We start from the raw sequence: 22213 nt of genomic DNA, 5'->3' as shown, positions 1-22213 counted from the left end.
GTTGTAATATCTTTAAAGGAAATCCCTAATATTGAGTCATTTAATTCCTACAACACTTCTGTATATATCTCTAGAAAATAAGTACTTAGCAAAACTGGACAATAATGATCACAACTAATAAAATTATCAATAATTCCTCATTGTCATCTAATAGTAAATCATTATTCACAGTTCCTTTGAATTTCCATATCTCAAAAATGCCAATTGCCTTTTACATATGTTTTATTCAAAACCTTATTTTTTTCAAGGATAAATGAACTAGCTGTTTCAGAGAACCTATCACATTTGGGATGGTATTTTCAAAGGATAGAAATATCCTCAAATTTTCTCTGTGTTGTTTCAGTGTTTGCTTCTTTCATAAAATTAAAGACATTGATCATTTTTGATCGGTATTTTAAAACAATACCAGCAGGTGGCAGCAATGCAAGGGAGGGTGAAAGAGAAGCCAGTTAAAATTAAGGACCAAGGGCTTTTTAAAAAAACTTTATTGAGCTATCATTCACATATCTTATATTTCATCCATTTAAAATGTACAATTCAGTGGCTTTCAGTACGCTTCCAGATATGCACACCATCACCACAGTCAATTTTAGAACATTTCTTCATTTCAAAAAGAAACCCCACGCCCTTTAGCTATCACTGCTGTATCCCGCAGCCCTAGACTACCAACCATTCATCCACTTCTGTCTTACAGACTTCCTCTTCTGGGCATTTCATATGAATGGAATCATTTAATATGTGGTCTTTTGTGACTGGTTTTTTCACTTAGCATAATGTTTCAAGGTTCATCCCTATTGTAACATATATGAGAAGTATTTCATTCCTCTTTACGACCTAATAAAATATTCCATTGTGTAGGTATACCACATTTTGTTTACCCGTTTGTCTGTTGAAGGTCATTTAGTTGCTTCCACCTTTTGGCTGTTATGAATAATGCTATAAACATTTGTGAGTTTTTGTACATATTTTCATTTCTCTTGGGTATTTGCCTAGTTGTGGAATTGCTGAGTCATGTAGTAACTGTGTTTAATCATTTGAGGAACTGCTAGACGGTTTTGCAAAGCTGCTGGACAATTTTATATTCCCACCAACGTTGTATAGGGGTCTGATTTTTCTAAATCCTCACCAACACACTTGCTATTTGACTTTTTGATAATTCTAGCCATGCTAGTGGGTGTGAAGTGCTATCTTATTATGGTTTTGATTTGCATTTCCCTGATGTCTAATGATGTTGAGCATCTATTCGTGTGCTCATTGTCCAGTTGTATGTCTTCTTTGGAGAAATGTCTAAAGAAATCCTTTTCCCTTTTTTCAGTTGGGTTATCTTTCTATTGACTTGTAAGTTAAACTTTTTATTTTAAACTAAGTTTAGACTTACTGAAAAGTTGTGAAAATAGTAAAGAAATTTCTTATATGCTCCTCACCTTGCTTTTCCTAATTCTGACATCTTACATGCCCATAGTACGATTCTCAAAACTAGAAGATTAGCATTGGCACAATACAAGATCTGGACACTAGGTATTCTTCACTGCCTATATTGTGTTGTGTTCATTATCTGTTGTTGCATAACAACATTACCATAAACCTGGTGGCTTAAAACAACACACATTTATTATCTGTTGGTTTCTGTGGATCAGGAATCTCTACTCAGCTAAGTTGGGTGCTCTGCTTAGTATCTCACAGACCTGCAAACAAAGTGTCATCCAGGCCGGTTCTCCTCTGGAGGCTCTCCTGTGTGCTTCTAAGGTCACACAGATTATTGGAAGAATTCATTTCCTTGTGGTTATGGAACAAAGAGCCCAGCTTTTTGCTGTTGGCTGGAGTCTGTCCTCAGCTTCTAGAGGCTGCCCTTAGCTCCTTGCCACATGGGCCTCCCAACATGGTCACTTGCTTCAAAACTAGCTATAGAGAGAGTCTCTGGAGCAAATCCTCTAGCAAGATGGAGTGTTAAATAATGAAAAATAATCTCAAAAGCGCGATAACCCATCACCATTGCCATTTCTATTGGTTGGATGCAAGTCACAGCTCCTGTCCATACTCAGGGAGAGGGTGATATACAAGGGCATGAACAGCAACAGGCAGAGGTCATGGAGGGGTCCTCCTTAGAGTCTGTCCACCACAGGGGCCGTTGACGTTAGGCCCTCTCAGCAGCTGGAGCGAGGGAATATACGTAGGCATACTAACCCATGCATATGCTCACTTTTATATTTATTTATCTACCTGTATATATGGTAAAAACCATGAGTTTATACTGATACCTCAGATTCTTGTTCAACATCACAGGGTTCATTTGAGCTTTGCTTGCTTGTAATTTCTTTCTCCATTGGTAAGTAGCCTGGCTCTCACTATCTATAGTGTATTTATTTGTTTGTCCAGTTCTAACATACACATAAAGTAGTTTCAGAATTGCTGACCCATATTCTGTGAGGAACATATTTTCTAACTAGATCATAACATTTAGGTATAGTTCTTTTTGTCTTAGTTCTTTTCTTACTAACCCCCTTCAACATAATTATGCCATACATTTGTTATTGTTTGTATTCCATTTTCTTCTCCCATATCTTCGTAGGTTTTGTTGTTTACTTTTCAAGTATGTGAAACGTTTCTTGGATTCTACAGGCCAGAGCCATGCAAAGTGGTATATGCAGAGAAGTGTGAACTACTTTCATCCCTGCCACCCCACTCCCATTAGCCTATTTTCACCCATCTCCTGTGGATAACCACTTCCTTTAGTTTCTGGTTTATCATTTCTGTATTTCTCCTGAACAAATAAGCAGATAGATATATATCCCCCTTTTCCTTACATAAAGGTAGCATATTGTAGCTAATCCATTCGACTTTGCTTTTTATCATTTAACAGTATGCTTTGGAAATCCATATTAATTTGTAGAGATTTTTATCATTCCCTTTAAGAGTGGGATAATACTTAGTTTAGTTAATTCTTCTATAAGAGCTACCTATTCTAAAGTAAAGATAGCAAAATGCTCTAATGAAGTAGTATTCTATTTTAGTTTAGCTCTCCTGGGCATGCAGATTATTTGGTAATTGTTTTAGCTGGTAAATTTTTTAAAAGCAAAAATCACAATATACATCAGTATAAATACTAAGAGTAATGACAATCCAGCTGCCATTTTTTTTTTCCGGATTGGGAATGGCATGCAGCAGGTATAGCACAGCTTCTGACAGACGCCCAGTGCCAGTAAATCCTCACTGAAACTGCTTACCATGTATTATGGAGTGAACATCATAGGCATGAGAATAGGAGCAGCAGGAGTTATCAGGAAGGTAGTACAAATATATTTTTTAAAGTCTTTATCTCTTAAGTCCCAAAGCACTGAACATGACAGAGGGGTCATTTTTAATAGTAAAAGCCCTAAGCTACAATGAGTATATAACAGTTATGATAGTTATGTACCAAATAACAGAGCAGCTACCTTTATGAAGAAGAAACTATAGGAGATGCATGGAGACACAGGAACACACTTACAGATTTTAACATACTACTCGATACAAAACCAATAAAATGGGCAATAAATAAGTAAGGAGATGGAAGATCTAAACAATAATCAATAGGTAAATCTTATGAATGAATACATATCAAACTCTACACTTTGATCAGAGAGAACACATATTCCTCTCCAGTGTTCATCGCACAATTTCAAAAGCATATCCAGCACCATGCTATGAAAAACATACACTATGACCAAGTGAGACTTATTCCAGGAATATAAGGGTTGGTTCAATATTAGGAAACTTATCATCATACACCATCTTAATAAACCTAAGAGAATAAAGCATATGGTTTTTTTCATAGATGCCGAAAAAGGCTTTGACAGATGTCAACACTCATTCATGATTAAAACACTCAATAGACATTGAGGGACACTGTCTTATAATGATAAATTATATACACATACCTTACTCCTAAAGCTAGTATCTTGTTTAATGGGGAGACAAAAGAGGTATTTCCACTTAAATCAGGAACAAGGTAAGAATGCCCACTATTCCTGCTCCTATTCAGCAAAGGACTGTTGAACTCCATTCAGAATAGTGATCACTTCTTGGGAGATGAGAGAGCTGTGGTCAGAAAGAGGCACACTGGAGGCTTGGGAGGTGTGCTGATCGCTTATTTCTTAACCTGGGTGTAGGTACATCAGCATTTATTTGATTGTTTTTAAATTGTACATTTTCTTACATTATATGTATGCTAAAGTTCATAAAATATGTAGTAAAACATAATGTATAAAATCTGTGTTGATTAATTTCTCTTAAACCTTATTTATAATTCCTACTATCAGTATTTTAAATGTATGGCAAAGCTTGTGGCTTGAGGAGGCCACTTTCTACTGGTATGATGCAGCAATTTTCCTCTCTATACTTCACAGCAAAAGCATTAGCTTTCGGTTGTTACTGTTAATCTTCCTTTTTTTCTACTTTGTAGGAAGATGAGAAGATGAGTTGAATTTATGGATTCTGCTTTTTCTGAATTCTCAGACCATAACAAGTCAAAACATGGGTATAACCAGGATTAAGAAGGTGAAACACATGATTAAAAGCTTTGGAGTGTTTTTTTTTTTTCCCTGCCTTTTCATGGAGTGTTTATTTATCTATTCTTATGTTTAAATAATATGCATAAGGTAGCTATATTGCAATATTAAGCTTTTTAAATTATTTTGGTCATCCTATAACTTATCTTCCTGTTCATTTAAGCTCCTTTCAACCAAACAACCTTTAACTAAACAATAGCTGTTAGCCTTTTAACCAAATAAAATGTATTATAAATACTTTTGCATTGGTTATCTTGTGTACCAGGCTGTCTTGTTTTGTTTTGTTTTGTTTTAAACCATTCAGTAATGTAAGCACCCATAAGATGTGAATACCTATAAGATCTTAAAAGTCACCTTTTGCCCTGGCCACGTTCCCTCACCTTTCATTCTTCTTCTTTCAAAATTGCTTTTTCAATGTCAGCTTCTGTATTACTTCCATTATATGTAATCTGATGACTTGGCTGAGGGGTTAACCTCTCAGGCTCTTTTGAATTTGATTTTTACAACTTTAATTTGAAGATCACTTACTATTTTAGTATTAAAAAGTAGTAAATTCTATTCATATCTGAGATTAATGGATATAGCTTAGTGTATTCAAATGACTAGTCAGATTCTATTCTGCCTAGATGGGAAAGCTTTCTTAGACTCTATCTGCATTTTTAAGAAGAACCTCACATAATTCTGGGGCCGACTGTCCAGGACCACACTTTGAGGAACCTGCTGTAGGACTATAGTCTGACAGAACTTCCTCATGTGTCAACAGTGTTGGTTGAATGGAGGCTAGAGGCTTTATTAAAGGAACAGTTTACACAGTGGTTAAAAGCTTGGCACCCTGACAACCTGTTCTCTTTCCTGTATTCCTGTTACTTTAAAGCTTCGGACCGCCTGGAGCCATTCTCTGGTACTATGTTTCCTATTGTGCATTACTTTTTTCTCTCCTTTCCTTAAACTTTGTCTTTTCTTTGTTTCCCTGCCCATGCAAATTATTTTTCACTGTATGTATCAGACTTACCAACCTTTTATTGCTGGTAGAATTTGGTCACAGTGAGAAACAATTTTCCTATTCCCAGATTATAAAGACGTTTACCCATGGTTTCATTTGTTTTTACATTTAAATTTGATTCATGTGGATTTTGTTTTATTTTATACTGTGAGGTATGAATGCAATTTTGACCTTTTTCCAAATGACTCCTCATTAAAAAGTCCATGTTTCCACTACTGATTTGAAGCGCCACCTTTTTGAATGTTGTATTTGCATGTGCTTTTAAATTTATTTCTCAATTTTCTGTTCCCTTCTATTATGCCCCATTACCATCCTTTTTTAATTACAGAGACTTTTTAGAGGAGTTTCAAAGTTTCCCTCAGAGGTTTGCCACATTTCTTGATACCTAGGTATTCTGTCTTTTTTTCTTGGTATTACAAATTGGATCTTCTCTCTGATTCTCTCTTCTGATTGATTATCATTTGCGTATATGAATATAATTGATTTCTGTATGTTAATTACTAAACTCTGTTATTGTTTGTAATATTTTCTAGATAAATCTGAAAACCCAGCCATCTCTCCCCCCGCCCCCGCCCCATTCTTTTGCCTCTCATTGCTTTCTCTTGCCTAATGGCATGGCTGCTACCTTATGTTAAACGTTAAATAGCAGTGGGAATAGTGGGTATCCTTGTCTTGTTCCTGATTTTCATGGGAATGTCTCTGGTTTTGCCCCATTAAGTAAGATACTGTGGTTTGAGCTGGTTATGTATATTTGTAATCACATTAAAATATTATCTATCAATTACTATTTGATTGAGTGCTTTTTAAAAAAAAATCATGACTGAGTGTTGAATTTTGTGAGTGACTTCACATTGATGGAGAATGTTAATTAGGGTCCAGCTAAGAGACAGAAACCACAATTACCTTATAAATGGTTAACAATATTCTAGCGAACTGACCAAGAACTAAGAAAGCAAAAGGGACCAGCGGAGCATCACAGAGGAAGTGACTGTGGGAAGCACCCACCACCTCTGGGGCTGAGGGAACACAGAGAAAAGGATGGAATTATTGAAACTTACAGGCTTAGAGGAAGAGCTCCAAGACTGGGGTGGGTGCTGTTTCCCTGAGGGCTGTGACAAGACTGGTCTTGATAGGGTGGAAAAGCTGCAGAATGGAGCCAGCTGTGGCTACTGAAGTCGGTTCCTGCCAGGGTGAACCATGTGGATGCTGATAGGAACAGGAAGCAAACAGGAGCAAATTTCTCCCTCCTTCTCCATCCTTTCTGTTCCCCTCTACCACCTTCTATTGCCAGAGACTGAGAGGGAGCCCGGCAAATGAGAAGTGTAGTTTGCCAAGGCCTGGCCTTAAAGTGGAGTAGAGAAGTGTGGATTTGAAGTTGAAACACAGGAGCTTAATAATTAGCACAAGGCTATATTAATTTGTTGATACTGAAACATTCTTGTTCTCATGGAATAAACCCACTTTTTAATGTGTGCCAGTTACTGTCTCAATGCCAAGCCCCTCTCCTTTGCTGTGTGATGCTAGAACTCTGCAGATCACCTTTCTTCTTTGCTAGCTGACTTTTTAAACTTCTGTCAATAGAGGGTGATAGAAGGAGATGGAAAATCAGAAAGAGGGAAAAGGGACTCGCTCCTTCCTAGTTGCCTGCTTTTCCTGTCAGCATTGCCGCAGCAATGACATCGCACGTGGGGCAACCCTTGGCTCCAGTCATCAGTGGGTTTAGCACTCCCAGACCAGCACCAGTTAGGCGGCGCCCCCTCACAGGCCTCAGGCCTGGCTCGGCAGGGAGCCTCGTCAGGCTTCTGAGGTATCAGCCCCATCCTCACCACACGCTGTCATTTGAGATCTAAGCTCCAGCTCCAGGAAGCCCTTTCCCTACCTCCTGAGGTTTCAGCAGCAGCTGAGTAGTGCCCTCCCCTCAGACGTCTCTTCCAGGTTTCTAGGTTCTAACAATCTCAGTCTCTTCCTTTTTTTTTTTTTTAAACCCCAGCAGGTTCCTGTTCATTACTGGAGGGAATGCAAAACGATACAACCTTTCTAGAAAAGTTTTTGACAATATCCACAAAATTACATATGCAGATGAAATCATTTGACCCAGCAATCCCACGTTTAGGAAACTACCAAAACTGCTCTTGAAAAAATACAAATATTTCACTATGGTATGGTCTGTAATAGCAAAAAAATAAAAGAAAGGGGTTGGGGGGAATAACCTAAGTAACAATAAGGGGCAGCTAACTTGAAAGCCAACTGAAAATGAGAACTATCAAGTTGGTGACAGATACCTGACCTTAGAAAGTATTTTGAACTTGTGTCTTCACTAGGATACACACTAAGGATAAAAGAACTGTAAAGAAATCTTAAATTTTTATTCTCTAGTCTTATTGCTGCCATAATATTGATATGGTTATTTTGAAATAGATCTAAGGACAAGATAAAGCAATTATGTTAAGGCTTCAGAACCAAGATATTTGACATAAGAGAAAGATACAATTATAAAATCCAAGAGGGTAAAAAAAAAATTTTAACCTGAATGTAATCAAAGCTTTAGATCCACATGCAGGGCAGAGGGAATACATAGGATGGAAGAACAAAAAACACCAGGGAGAAGCAACCAGCTGTATTCAAAATGTGGTTCGTTCTATTGGACGACTGACCTAGTGTCTTCAACATGTTAATAGTATTGAAATGGGGCAGTGGGCGAGGAGACTAGTCTAGATTTAAAAAGACTGAAGAGACAATAAGCACATACATCAAGCAGAAATCAAATATAACAAGACTTTTTTAAAAGACACTGGGAAATTTGAAGATATTAAAATATTCTTTCTGTTATATTTGATAGTGGCTTTTTGGCTTAGGAAAAAATTTTTTAATGTATTCTTAAGTATTTAGGGGTAAAATAATGTGTCTGACATTGGCTTTTAAATACTCCAGAAAAAAACATGGCAAAATGTTGAACATTTTTAAAGCTCAGTGAGTGAGGTGTATGGGGATGCTAGTTGTACCCTTTCATGTACAAATTTTAGAAAGTTTCACAATAAAATGTATATGTTTATATAAATTAAATAACATGGGGAAATGTTCTAGGTATATTAAGAGAAATCTAAAGAAGAGTTTAATCCCATTTGAGTTTTTAAAAGGTGTTATGGTGCAGATTTCAAAAATGCAAAGATTGATCCAGAAGGTGGTAAATTCTAAGTTGTAGGCACGGGTGACTTATTTTTATGCTTTTCAGTACTTTCTAAGTTTTACTTTTAAAAAGTTTTTAGAGATGTTTTATAGCACGGTTGACACATCACATAAACTGTGATTATTTACTGGGATAAACTATGAATAATGATAACACTTTAAAAAGTAGTTTATCTCTATATCAAGGTAGCTCTTGATATTAAAAAAAACTAAAATAATTATTTCTGAAACTGTGAGATACAGTTGTAAAACCATCCGTTGTCCTAAAGCTCCTTTCGTGCAAAGCCGGAATGAATGTAATTGTTTACGAACTATTAAGAGCACAGGGCTGCAACAGGCGTGGTGGGAGGAGAGGTACAAAGACCCCACCGTTCCCAGCTGGAAAGCCATTTGAAATGTGTACTCATATAAGACGACCAAAGAGATGTGTGGGACGCGCAGCACCTGCTCAGAGGCGGGGGAGTGTGGCCCAGACGCCGCGCGCCGCAGGCGAGGAGATAAAGGTCTCAGCCAATGGTCTCAGCCAGAGGGAGGGGGCGGTGACGTCCGATATCTCGGGGAGAGTTTTCCTGGCCAGGCGCTCACGGGACTTTGGATCTGATTTGAGACTTTCTTCCTCGGGGGTGGTTGGACGTGAGGCTCCTGCAGCCCGTTCTCCCTCGCCCGGTCAGCGTCGCCGGATCCCAGGTGCCGGCGACTCCTCCTCGGGACCCTCGGACCCTGAGCCCCCGCCGTGGGACCCACGGGCTGCCACCATGGACCAGGCGGCAGAGCTGCTCTTCTACGTGAACGGCCGCAAGGTGAGCTCGCCCCCGGCGGCCCCGCCGCCGGGCCTCCTCGGTGCTCCAGCACCGTGCACGCACCGGGCCCTGCGGTGCACGCTTTTGCCTGTGCGCCACCACCTGCACCCTCGGGGCACGGAAAAGATGCGGTTTCAGGGACTGCCCTGGATCTTTGGGCCCCCGCCTTCCTCATGTTCCTTTCCCTTCCCCTTCCAAGACGCACACGCTGATAATCAACCTCCCCTGTTCCCCGCTCCCACCCCGACGCATGAAGACAAAACAAAACAAAAACAAAAACAAAAACAAAAACAAAAACAAACAAAAAAAACCACGAAGAGAAGTGGCTGTTATTACTCATCAAAGTCAGCACTCCCAAATCTTCCCTCCCTCAACCCCACGCACAAACGGAACCGTCTTTCACTGGGCCTCAGCTCTGCGGTGTGTTTGGACGAGCAGAGAGCAGTTTGGAGTCGGGACGGGACCACAGAGATGAGCTGAGACCACTCACTCCCATGTTTCCCAGGTGACGAAACTGTGACTTTCCAAAGTCACAGAGAGTTCCTGGCAAAGCTGAGCCGACACCGGCTCTGGGGACTCGAAGGTCCTGACTGGGCCCACTGCTGGCGGGGCGTCTGTCCTCTCAGAAGCCAGGCTCGCTCTGCAGATCCTCTGGGACAGTTCCAGGCAATGTCCGATGTTTGGGGCAGCAAAGCCCCCGCGGAATCCTTTAAAACACCCCCACGGACGTGGCCAGAGACTCTGCTCACTCAGTATTGTCCCAGCCTATTCCCCCTACTTCGCAAGGGGGAAACCGAGGCAGGAAGGGTGAAAGGCTTCCTTAAGAGCAGACGAAGGAGCGAGGGCGGTGGTAGCTGCGTTTCACGTGCCAGCGCCCTCAGAGCCGCCTGATCCCTGCTTCTGGGTCGGGGACAGCCTCACTTTCCCAGACTGGCACGGGGCTGCCAGGAAGCTCAGGAAGGTCGAGCATCAGGGCTCCTCACTTGTGAGGCCCCTTCTAATTTGGAATTTAGGTTTTGTATTCTTTTCCTTAAAGAGTTCTCCCTCTCCCAAACTGTGCAAGTTCCAGGCCCCATAAAGACTTCCTCAGTCGCTGCTGCCTGGGTTCCACACTGCGTAAGATGAGCTTGTTTGTCCTGAGCTGTGTTGGGGGGCTGTTAGGACCCCCCTCAAAGAACTGCTCTGAGAGTGGACTGTGCCAATGGGGTGAAGTGATCATATGGTGTTATTCTTTTTCTTCTTCTGCGTAACTGAACGGTACAGTAGACACAACTCTGGCATTTTCATTTGGACAAACAAGGATTCAATTCCAGCTCTTATTCTTACGAAAAAAAACTAACTTAGCCTCAGCTCCTCTGTTAAAAGGAGATAATACTACTTCCTTCACAACGAGCGATAGTGAGTTTTTAATCCATTCATTTAAGGGCCTACTATATACGCCAGAGATCCAGTGCCCTCACGGGACACAACGGAGCACAGAAATGACCAAGTCCCTGCCTGCATGCAGTTTACATCATGCTGGGGAGACAGATGACAAGCATATAAATGAATGGAAATGTAAAATGTCAGACGGTGATAAGTTCTAGGGTAAAGCAGAGGGAGGGGATGGAGCGTGGGCAGGTGCTTCAGGGGTGGGTGTTTAAGTCTCTCTGAGAGGCTGACAAATGTGGTGACTGGTGTGAAGTAAGGAGCAGACATCTGAGGGAAAAACGTTCCAGACCAAGGGATTGAAGGTGTAAAGATCCTCAGACATGGGGATATCTGTGTGCTCTGGGGCGGGGTGGGGGGAGATAGCACGGAGGCCGGTGGGGCTGCAGATGCCGCCAGGGCCAGGTGACTAGGCTTTGCAGGCGATGGTAACAGTTTGGTTAAATGAGGAAATGGGTGTTTGAGTCTAGTTTCTTCTCCCTCTCCTCCTTCCCCTGCTCCCAAACAAATGTTAGTGGAATTTTTAACATAATGACTAACAATAGTTTGTGCTCTGTTGATTTTTTTTAAAAAAATGGATAAACTGGTTCTTATCTATGGGTTTGTTTTAGCTATGTGCCAAATGTCATGTGATCATCTGGAAAGTGCACCCTAGAGATATCGATTTGTTTTGGCAATTACCCTGTTGCAAGAAAGTGTTACCCGTAACCTTTCCTGCCCCTCCCTTTCAAATTCTGTTAGGTGTGTGCCTCAATCCCAGCAAGCAAGCCTGACTGCCACATGGATGCAATTCAAGTCTCTGTTTCAGAGGATGAGGGGATGTTGAGAAAAGTGAGAGAGAGAGAAACACAAAAACAAAAAGCCACCAGGAAAGAGGGAACTTGTAGTCAATCATAACCTCTGGGATTCAAATCTTGCCCTTGAAAGGAAGCTTAGAAACCAGTTAGGAGATTCTGGATGATGTGATTGACCTCCGGTCTGTACTTTATGCAAAATCCTCACAAGTCACCATAAGATGTCATTGGGCAGGGGCTCAGGCCATGCATGCTGGTCAGAGATATAGTTGCAGAGAGATTTCTGAAATCTTACTTTCTCCGCCAGGAGCCCCCAGAGCAAGTGGCCCTGTTAACATGGAGTTTGAGGGACGAAGAGCCCATGAATAAATTATACCCTAGGTGCCACTCTCTAACACAGGTCAGGAACTGAAGTGTGTCGTTCTACATTCTACGAGGCAGCGAGGCGTAGAGATCAAAGGTGTGGGTTTTGGAACTAGTTAGGCGTGAATTTGAGTCCTGTGCTGCCTGCTCTGCCACTTTGCAGCTCTGGGGTCTCCAGCAAGTTGCTTAATGTCTCCGAGCCTCAGTTTTCCCCTCTGCAAATTGAGACTAATAACAGCACCTTCCCCCATGGATTTGGAGTGAAGATTAAATTCCATGGAGAGTGGCTAGCAAGGTGCTTGGCACACAGTAAGCACTTGATATGTGGAAATGATTGTTTATATCTGGATTGGGAAATAATTCACTTCATGTGTGGGTAGAGCCAAAACCAGCCCAGAAGTGTCAAGTGGGCTAAAAAGCAGTCATCAAGCATTATTTGCTCAACAAATGTAGGGTCTTGTTGTTAGTATAGGAATCTGGAAATAGCTGTCCCTTGGCTAGTGTTTCCTGGGGTCTGGGTTTGCAGGGCTGAGAGAAGAAATTTCTGGGCTGCCAGGATGGCTATAATAAGTCAGAGAAAACTGGAGAAGGATAGGTGGAGATGGCTAGGCAGGAAGAACCAACAATTCAAGTGAATTTTAAAGCAACCAGAAGCTCAAGCTGAAGTGTCCTCGCTGGTTGTCCCCTCAGGCCTCTGTCCCTGTTCTAAGGCCGCTGGGGGCATGATCCTTCTCCCCCCACCGTGCCCCACGATACACACCTCTTTCTTCCCTCCTCCTCTCAGCCTGTCCTTATTTTTCCATTCTTTCATCCCTTTCTCTCTCCTCCTAACCTCTTTTCTCTTTCTTCTTTCTGCCTCTCTTATCTGGCAAGGCCCTTCACACATTGGTCACATGCCCTGTGCAAAGGAAGGCGATTTTTCAACTTTGTGCAACATGAACTTCACATCTCCCGAAGGACCGTGGAGATACAGAGGGTCACACGCTACCCTTGCAACACACAAGGCTGTACTGAGACGGGAACATGCAATGACCCTGACCCGAGAACTGGCATCATTTCTCCCAACCAGAGTCAGTGAGAATAACTCTGTTCCTCATTCCCTCCTGCCCTCCTCTTCACCCCCACCCCCAGCCACCATGTGAGCCCTGACCTCCCTGTTTCATTTCAAGACCTGCCAGGACAGGGTGCACACTGGATCCCTGCCCCTACTTACCGCCTCCAAATGTGCCATCTGCCAAATCAAGAAAAATAAACTCATTTCATGCCAGTGGCACTTTGAGCCAGGCTCCAATCTCTTGAAACATCTCCTGGAAAAATACCCAAACAAACAAGGCCTGTTCTTCCATTAATTCCTTCCAAAAATATACAAATATCTCTCAAGCCTAAAATGCTATTCCTTATTAGTCAGATCCTGTCTCCCCATTAAAATTGGGCTTCTATGGAGTCACCATCATTTGTGTGAATTAGAGTTAGTTCCAACTGCAAATGACAAATTCAAAACTAAGTGGTTCAAACAAGATACAAGTCATTTTTACTTTTACATAAAGGATATCTAGGGAGAGACTTTTGGGGGCTGGTCCAGAAATTTCATGGTGTCATCTGAAACCCAAGTTTCTTCTCTTTTTAATTCTGTTGCCATTGACATTTTGCTTTATGACCTAAAATGGCTGCTGGCATTCTAGCCATTTCATCTTCATTCCAGGTAGCAGGAAGGAAGAAAGGGAGAAAGCATGCTGGGATAGACAACCAGAAGTTTCTGCCACCATTATTGGCTCTTGTCTGTTTTTCTTTCTTTCCTTCTGTTCAAATGTCCCAGCATGTGAGAATTTATCCCTTCCTCTTAAGTGTTCCCATTGCAAATTGTACATATCAAGTTATTCATTTAAATTAATTCACATTTATTACATCCTTATCATATATCCCCAGCACCTAGTTCCATGTTTGACGTAAAGAAGAATAATGGAAGATGGTTTCTCTCAGGATCAAAAGAGGCTTAAGCATTTCCAGCATAGAATAGAAATGTTCTGTGAAAGATGTATGGATATTGGCCATAGGAACACGGAGGAGGACGGCCACCTGAAGCAGAGAGTGAGAAGGGTATATTAGATGGCAGCACCCTTACACGAGAGAACATTTGAGCAAGGCTTTGAATGACATACAAAATTCTGCCAAGTGGAGAAGAGAAGGAGGATTTTCAGGATGCAAGGAATCCTATAAGCAAATGTAGTGAAGGGCAAAAGTCTCTGTACTGCTGGGACTGACCTGTTCTCCCATGTGACCAGAGTTCAAGATGCATGGGTTGAGTGGCAGGTGATAGAAAGTTTATCAAAGAAGACTTGTAATCTATGGCAAAGAGTTTGAATTTCTTCTTGTATTCCAAGGGCTCTTGAATAGAAATTCACCTAAGACTCACCAAGTGTACTCACTAAAGACCCACATTTTCTTGCTTCTTCTCCTAGAAATCCTGACTCAATAGGGAATTCATTTTAACAAGCACCTTGAGTGATTCAGGAATTCCCAGCACAGCAATTCGGCAACCAGGAGGTGGGTGTTAAATTTAGGCAGATTTGGGAGTTGATCAGATTTGGATTTTAGAGAGGTTGCTCTGATAGTGGTATAGAGTGTGGCATTACAGGTGCCAAGGATGGAGGCAGGAGATCCTTTGGGCAGCTGTTACAATTGTTCAGGCCAGAAGTAATAAGGACTGATTTCAGGGAATGACAGTAGAAGTGAAGGGTTTTTAGAGAATCATTTTGGAAGTGTCAGTTGGTGACAGTAATTGTGGTGGATTGAAGGAAAGAAAATGTTGAAAATAACTTGAGTTTTTCAGCTTAGGTGACCCAGCAGATTGTGAGGTTCTTAAACAAGTTAAGACAAAGAAGGGAAGAGATAAGTTTGGGAAATAAAAATCAAGAGTTCCATTTGAGGGCCAATTAAGTTGGAGATGCCTGGGTGTGCTCCGCACTTTTTCTTCTATTATAGTATGTGTACACACGCACAGGCACAATCACATCTCTCTTACTATATTACAAATTCCTCTAGGGCACAAATCTGACCTTGGTAGTTGGCACATGCCTCACTTTGCCCAGCCTATGGCCACTTAGAATTGAAGGTGAGGAGGCATTTGTAGAAGAAGCACATATCCCCTTCTCACCTAATTTCCAGAAGGGAAAATTGGTATAACATGGTGAAAGATGAACTCTACTTCTGAAACTGTAGAATTGTAGAATTAAAATGCTTCTGTTTGTCAATCTAAAAGACATCCAAATTTGTAATAAAAAGAATAGAAAGCAGGATCATTTGGGAAAACATAACCATTATGACATTTCAGTCACGCCATCCATTGGGTACCACTGTTCAGCCTGCCATGTTGCTGGGCTGCCCATGCAAACATGCTTCTTAAGTGTTCTTTGCTTGCACATCTTTGTATCACTATGCACACACATTTATCTTCTCCTCTGTCTCTGTGATTTGGGAGCCAAGGTTGGTTGTATGCTCTTTCTGGAAACTGTAATTCTTTGAAAATGATAAACAAGTCCTTAAAAAAAGATCTGTATCACTTTCTCAGAGGTTATTCTATTCCAGCAGCTCCATTCCCCACCCCCTGTCTTCTGTATCCTGTTCTACGAATATCTTTTCCCTCACTTGCTTCAGACTTTCTAGAAGTTGGACAGTAGTCACTAGTGTTTCTGTTGGTAGAAACAACCACTGTCTTAGAGACCAGTGATGATTCAGAACCAAGGACGGTGGCAAAGTGGTGGTGGGGCCCGAGATTTAGACTTTACACTTACAAGAGGTGATTTGTAAACCACATGTGTTCCATAAACAATAAATCAAGTTGAAAATATGAGTAGATGAATTAATTAACATGAATTTCTATGAAATTTGTATGAGCCCACCAATGTAAATGTCACAGTAGCTCTCTCAACTCTGTGCATATAACTCCTATATTCTTTTGGTACAGGTGCTAGAAAAAAATGTCGATCCTGAAACAATGCTGTTACCGTACCTGAGGAAGAAGCGTATCCTTTGCTTTGAGTGTGTGTGTGCGTGTGTGTGTGTGTGTGAGATGTGTATAGCTCTGAAACACTTTCAGAGCCACACTTAGTCACATTCCCTACTATAGTTTTATGTTCATCTTTGAGAAAGTCCTATATCTGGGTCTTCTAGGCAGTGCATACTTGTGCCTATCAGAAGAACCAAGTTCTTTCTAATCTCTGTTTTGGCATTAAATATATTGCATAAAATGGAGAAACTAGCAATGGGAATTAAAGCGATGGATGTTAAATGGCTTCATTAAACATTGTTTAGAATTAAGAGTCACAAAATTGATATTCTATCTTCGAAGACCAATCATCATGTCCACTAGAAAAAGAGAGCACAGAAATCTCCTGAAATGAAGGTGAAAGAGCAGAAGAGAAATTAATGAAAATGTTAGTTTAGAAAAACTTTCTAAATAAATGTCATCTAAGGAGTGGATTCTTATCCTGCTGTGTGTGAACTCCAGTGGGCTTCCAGAGGTCTGCAGATCCCACTACATTATATGTCAAATTGTATGACAATGGAATTTGTACATTTTTTCCCCTGGAGAGAGTGAAATTCCCAAAAGCGTATGAAACTTAAAAAAATCAATGGGGGGAGGGTATAGCTCAGTGGTAGGGTGCATGCTTAGCATGCATGAGGTTCTGGGCTCAATCCCCAGTACCTCTGTTAAAAAGTAAATAAATAAAAATAAATAAACCTAATTACCTCCCCTCCAAAATTTTTAAAAATAAATTTAAAAAATAAAAAGCAAAAACATCAATAATTATCTTCTGGAAGTCATTCAAGATTTTCGGACATGGAAGCAATGAATCCTAATTTCCTGGTTATCCATGGTACCAGTGTAACAGTTAAGATTTGATTCACTATTGGGACAGGAAATCCCCAAAGCAGTAAACAAGATAGAAGTTTATTTCTTTCTCATTGTGTTATTTCAGGATCTCTGGGAAGCAGTCACCAAGAAAAGTGAAATTAAATGTGCAAGAGTTTTATGAGGAAAAATGCCTGAGTGAAGTAGGGAGGCTGCCCAAGAAGGCTTAGGGCATTAGACCTGCAAGGAAGAGAGGGGAGAAGGCTGGGTGGAAGGGTCTCAGACTGCTGTGCAGTCTAAGACATGTTCATCAAAGCCACTGAGGATGGTTGATCCTTGTGTCTCTCTATTAGCACTGAGCCATTGGTGGGAGTCACCCCATGGGAGGCATGGCCTCGGTGAACACTGGGGTGATAGCACAGTGCAGCAGCTGGGTCTCTTGGTCAGTTCCCTCTATGTCGAAGGATGCCTATGAGGCACATTCTCATGGCTGTCAGACTCACATAAAGGAATTCCAAAGATAGGTAGAGCCAGGCAAGCAAAGCGATGTCACAGTGTTATCAGGGACCAATCTCCTTCTATCTTGCCGCTCTACCCTCCTCAGTATGAAGCTTTCTCCTCATGGTCAGAGATGACTAACTGAGGTTCAGCCATCATATCTGAATCCCAGCAAATAGGAAGAAGTAAGAGATGAAGAGGGAACCCCTTTCCCTTTGAGGACATTTCCCTCCTGGAAGTCATACACAACATATGTGCTTACACTCCATTAGCCACCATTATTAATGACCCCATGTAGCTTCAGAGGAGGCTGGGAAAATGTATTTTTTATTCTGGGCAACCATGTGTGTAAAAAATTGGGATTTCTATTATCAAGGAAGAATGAGAGAAAAGATATTGGGAAACAACTGGCAGTTTCTGCCACTGAGAAGCAGAGAAATAAGGCAAACATCAATAATATGATACAAATATTCTAAGAATTATTTACAATTTGATATTCTGCTTTATATGTCATGAAAGACAGATAAGGATAAGAACAGATATGCAACGTAGTCATACCTTCAAATGCTCAAAGCCTTGTATGTATAGACTCTTCTTCTTTTTTTTTTTTTTTTACATTTGGCCCTATTTTTGGCAACCTGAGGTCCAGGTGTTTTAAAAAGGAAGAGACTAGATATGACACACAAATGGAAATCAAGAATTTCCAGGGTTTCAAATTATAGTAGCTAAGAAATACATACATCATTTGATAAGTGTCAAACTATATTTTAAGAGTCTTTGATGGTGTTGTCTCCTAAGGTCAGAGCTATTTTACAATGGAAATTATGGAAAATACATTATCCTTAACTATGCTTTTTCCAGTCCGACTCACAGGAACTAAATATGGCTGTGGAGGGGGAGGCTGTGGCGCCTGCACTGTGATGATATCACGATACGACCCCAATACCAAGAGGATAAGGTACCCGGCTGCAAAGTCCAGATATGGGTTGAATTTTTGTAGTTTTGAACTTTGTTTTATTCCTTCCTTTGGTAGATATGCATTGAGCACCTATTCTGTGACAGGAACTGTGGCAGGCACTGGATGCAATGAAGGGCATCAAATTATTCAGGTTCCAGCAGAAATATTACATTCTCAGCCTTCCCTGATCATCTCCTACATAGCAATGCCCCATCCCACCTCTGCAACTCCCTAGTCCCTTGGCTTGTAGCAACGTATTCATTGTGCGTCTCACCGGATGTAGGTTCGTATGGATGTATTGTCTATCTTCCCTCAACTAGAATATACGCTGTCAAGAGCAAGGATTTTGTCTGTCTTGTTCATCGATGAATCCTAGTACCTAGAACTCTGCCTGGCACACAGTAGGCACTCAGTAAATATTTACATTTATTTGTAAATTAATAACATCCTTCGAGTCTTTCTTTTGTTGTATACTTACAGAAGCATACTGCATATACAATTTAGAAACATTTATTTTTTGCTAAGCTTCTCATGGATATCTTTTCAAAACAATAAATGTAATTTTAATGGCTATGTATGTTTCCTTGTTTGACTGTACCAAAACCAGTCCCCAAATAGTGATCAGTTAGATTATTTTTTCCTTTTCATTATAATAAGCAATGCATCTGTGAGCATTCATACACATATATATATATATGTTTATGACTATTTCTTTATGATAGAGGTGGAATTGCAAGGTAAAAGAGCGCATCTTTAAGTTTTTAGACCTTCCAGCAAAATGTCGCTCTATTAATTTCCATTCTTAGCAGCAGTATCTGAGTTTTATTTTCCTAAACTTTTGCTAATAATGCATATTACGTTTTTTTTAATCTTTGATAAAAATGGTTTCTTATTGCTTAACTCAAATCACTCTTGATTGTTTTTGAGGTTGAACATTCATTTCATGTATTTATTGGCCATAGGTAGTTCTTTTTGGTGAATGAGAACATTTTATAAAGGAGTCATTTTGAGTTGGACATTTTCTAGCCATAGGTTTGTGAAATTGAGGAGCTTTTTATTTCACACACTATTTCTTTTTCTGAAGCACAATATCAAATTAACTTTGCTGCCAACCAACCCCTGGCCCAGCGTTTGCTTGGAAGATGGAATATGGTCTAAGTGGCTAGAGTAAAGAATGTCAGCCCTTCATTCAAGAGAAAAAAAACACAGTTAGTGGAAATTGTTCTGGAGTTAGAATTAGGAGGCCTAATTTGAATCTTGTCTTTGACAGTCCAGGTGTGATCCTGAGCAAATCACCCTGACCCTCAGAGTCGTCTTCTGTAAAATGGTTATAAGCTAAGGACAAAATGTATATGCCTGGGACATTATACAAAACCTGCCATATTGGAAGTATGCAGTGAATGTTCTGTCCCCTTTCCCACTGAATACAATGTTGTTTGTGTTTCTCTTTTTCATTTAAAGACATTATCCAGCCAATGCCTGTCTGCTTCCCATCTGTTCTCTGTATGGTGCTGCTGTCACCACAGTAGAAGGCATAGGAAGCACCAAGACCAGGATTCATCCTGTTCAGGTGAGGTTGTGCCTTTTCTTCATAGGGTTTCTGTGCTTCGAAAACCATTAATGACATGACGAGTTCCTGAAATTAGTACAGTAGAGCAGTGGGCCCTGCTGCTTGGTCACAGCCAACAGATGACACCAAGCTGGGAGCAGGAGTGAACATCTGGATGCCTTGTGTCTGACACCTTGGAAAAATACTTTTGAAAGACTAGAGGACCTTCCCTTTTTAAAGAAAACCCTGACATCACTGGCTTTGTTTTCTATATTCTAATTAGATGGGACCTATCCACCTTACATGTTCCAAACTTATAAAGAAATGAGAGCCATGTGCATTGGGGATATAATCTCATTTTTTATATGTAAAGGGGAAAATAATGTGATTTTAAAGCTGAATGAAAATCTCAGCCACCAAAAAGATTTGTTAAATTTAATTTCTTCAAAAGATAGATAATAGGTGTCAATGAATTCTGAGGCTTTTCTCCTAAGGAGACACCGTGTTAGAACTTTGCCTCAAGTGAAAGGGCACCTCAGGTTCCTGATGCTTTCAGTTATTTGCCCGGAAAAATGCTGTTGCTATTTGTTTTTATCTAAATTAATGAGTACCACTTAAGAGGTGAGGATAGAGGAGGAAAAAATTAGAGGCAACATAGAAAATGGTCAGACTTCAAATTGCCTGGGCTTGAAGAAATCTTGCATTCTGTTTATCTTCTATGAAACCTCATTACCTAGAGGGAGCAGATTCTGTCTGGATGCGCCTGTGAGACTTGGCTGGTCAGAGGCATGAAAACACCCTTTCATTTAGTACCCACTGTCATGTTCTTGGCTGCAAGGTAGCCAGATGACAGCTTCCCAAATGGGGTGGCACCTTTGAAGTTTGACTCCAAAGAGAAAATACTGGGGCAGGAGCGAGGGAGATTTGGAAGAGAAATCAAGGCAGTGTCTCCATCTTGATTGTTTCTTGGATTAACAATGGCACTTTGTAAACAAATTCTGTGTGCTACAGCATGAGGGCAATAGTGGGCAGATAAAGGTACGTGGGAAATACTTGAAGATTTTGTTTTTGTTTTTGTTTTTGTTTTTTTCCGCTCAGCTTGAGTAGAATCCAGTTTATTTCCCTGAAGGACTTCCAGAGAGTAACCTTCATCTCAGTGATTCCCATTCTGGAGTGCAAATTGAAACACTCGGGAACCTTTGAAAAACATATGTCTGTGCCCCACCCCCAGAGAGTCTCAGTCAACTGGTCAGGGGCACTGCTTGGCCTTTGGAAATTTTAAAGCTCCCCTGGTGATTCTGAAGGCCGAGAATCTTCAATGAAGCTCAAACTCTGATGAGGCCCAGTAATCACGGCCACCTCAGCCCAAGAAAGGGAGACGTCAAGGATGAGAAGGATTTTCTGGCACCCCTTCTCCAACTTGATTGTGCAGATGAGCCACACGTGGGAATCTTATTAAAATGCAGGTTCTGACTCAGTAGGTCTGGGATGGAATCTGATTCTGCATTTCTGACCTTTCTATGCTTCCAGGAAAGGATTGCCAAATGTCACGGCACACAGTGTGGCTTCTGCACCCCTGGGATGGTGATGTCCATCTACACACTGCTGAGGAACCACCCGGAGCCCACCCTGACTCAACTGACTGATGCCCTTGGCGGTAGGTTGTATGTGTGTGTGCTTTTATTTTTATATAATGATGATGATAGCTTATGATATTAGACACTTGCTGTGTGCCACATACAGCGTTAAATGCTGTATAAACACTACCTCATTTACTCTTTATAACAACTCTATAAGATGGGCATTATTTTTTTTTAAGATGGGCATTACTGCTATGCCCATTTTATAGATGGAGAAACTAAGGTTTAGAGAGAGTAATTTATTCAAAGTTATAACACCAATAACTAGAAGAGTTAGTTTGTCCAAATCAGGATTCAAACAAGAGCCACACATTGCACTTGGCTGATATATTTCCTAAGTCTCTCTTAATCTGTAAGTGTCTCCTCCTTTTTTTGATTTACTTGTTGTAATAATCACTACAAAGCCAGTTAATTCATTTACCCTTGGAAAGAGACCAGTTATCTCCTCATGCTGCTCTCTCCTATTGGGTGGGTGCTCTCAGGACCATATTAAATATCAGAGGGTTCATGATGAATATAACGGGAAATCAGAGAGACTGAAACTGTCTGAGGATACTTATTTCAAAGAACTGCCGTTACGTGGAGCTAGTTTAGC

General features: G+C 40.8%; 2 protein-coding genes across 5 annotated transcripts in view; both read left to right on the top strand.

Annotated features, from left to right (window-relative positions):
• The window catches only part of SGO2 (shugoshin 2), a 39975-nt gene extending 33644 nt beyond the window's left edge, over positions 1 to 6331 (top strand). For all 4 annotated transcript variants that reach the window (XM_072961506.1, XM_031678088.2, XM_072961508.1 and 1 more), the window contains exon 9: positions 4442 to 6331. In XM_072961506.1, coding sequence (XP_072817607.1) covers positions 4442 to 4457 — 16 coding nt within the window. In that variant the 3' untranslated portion in view covers positions 4458 to 6331. The remainder of the gene's footprint in view (positions 1 to 4441) is intronic.
• A 2965-nt stretch (positions 6332 to 9296) lies between these two features.
• The window catches only part of LOC102539743 (aldehyde oxidase 1), a 66802-nt gene continuing 53885 nt past the window's right edge, over positions 9297 to 22213 (top strand). The window contains exons 1-5 of the mRNA XM_031678089.2: positions 9297 to 9536; positions 16086 to 16143; positions 18333 to 18429; positions 19891 to 19999; positions 21509 to 21635. Of these exons, the coding sequence (XP_031533949.2) occupies positions 9492 to 9536; positions 16086 to 16143; positions 18333 to 18429; positions 19891 to 19999; positions 21509 to 21635 (436 nt within the window). The 5' untranslated portion in view covers positions 9297 to 9491. The remainder of the gene's footprint in view (positions 9537 to 16085; positions 16144 to 18332; positions 18430 to 19890; positions 20000 to 21508; positions 21636 to 22213) is intronic.

This window comes from Vicugna pacos, chromosome 5 (genome assembly GCF_048564905.1).
Source record: "Vicugna pacos chromosome 5, VicPac4, whole genome shotgun sequence".
Classification (NCBI taxonomy): Eukaryota; Metazoa; Chordata; class Mammalia; order Artiodactyla; family Camelidae; genus Vicugna; species Vicugna pacos.
This window is presented reverse-complemented; position numbering and strand designations above follow the sequence as displayed.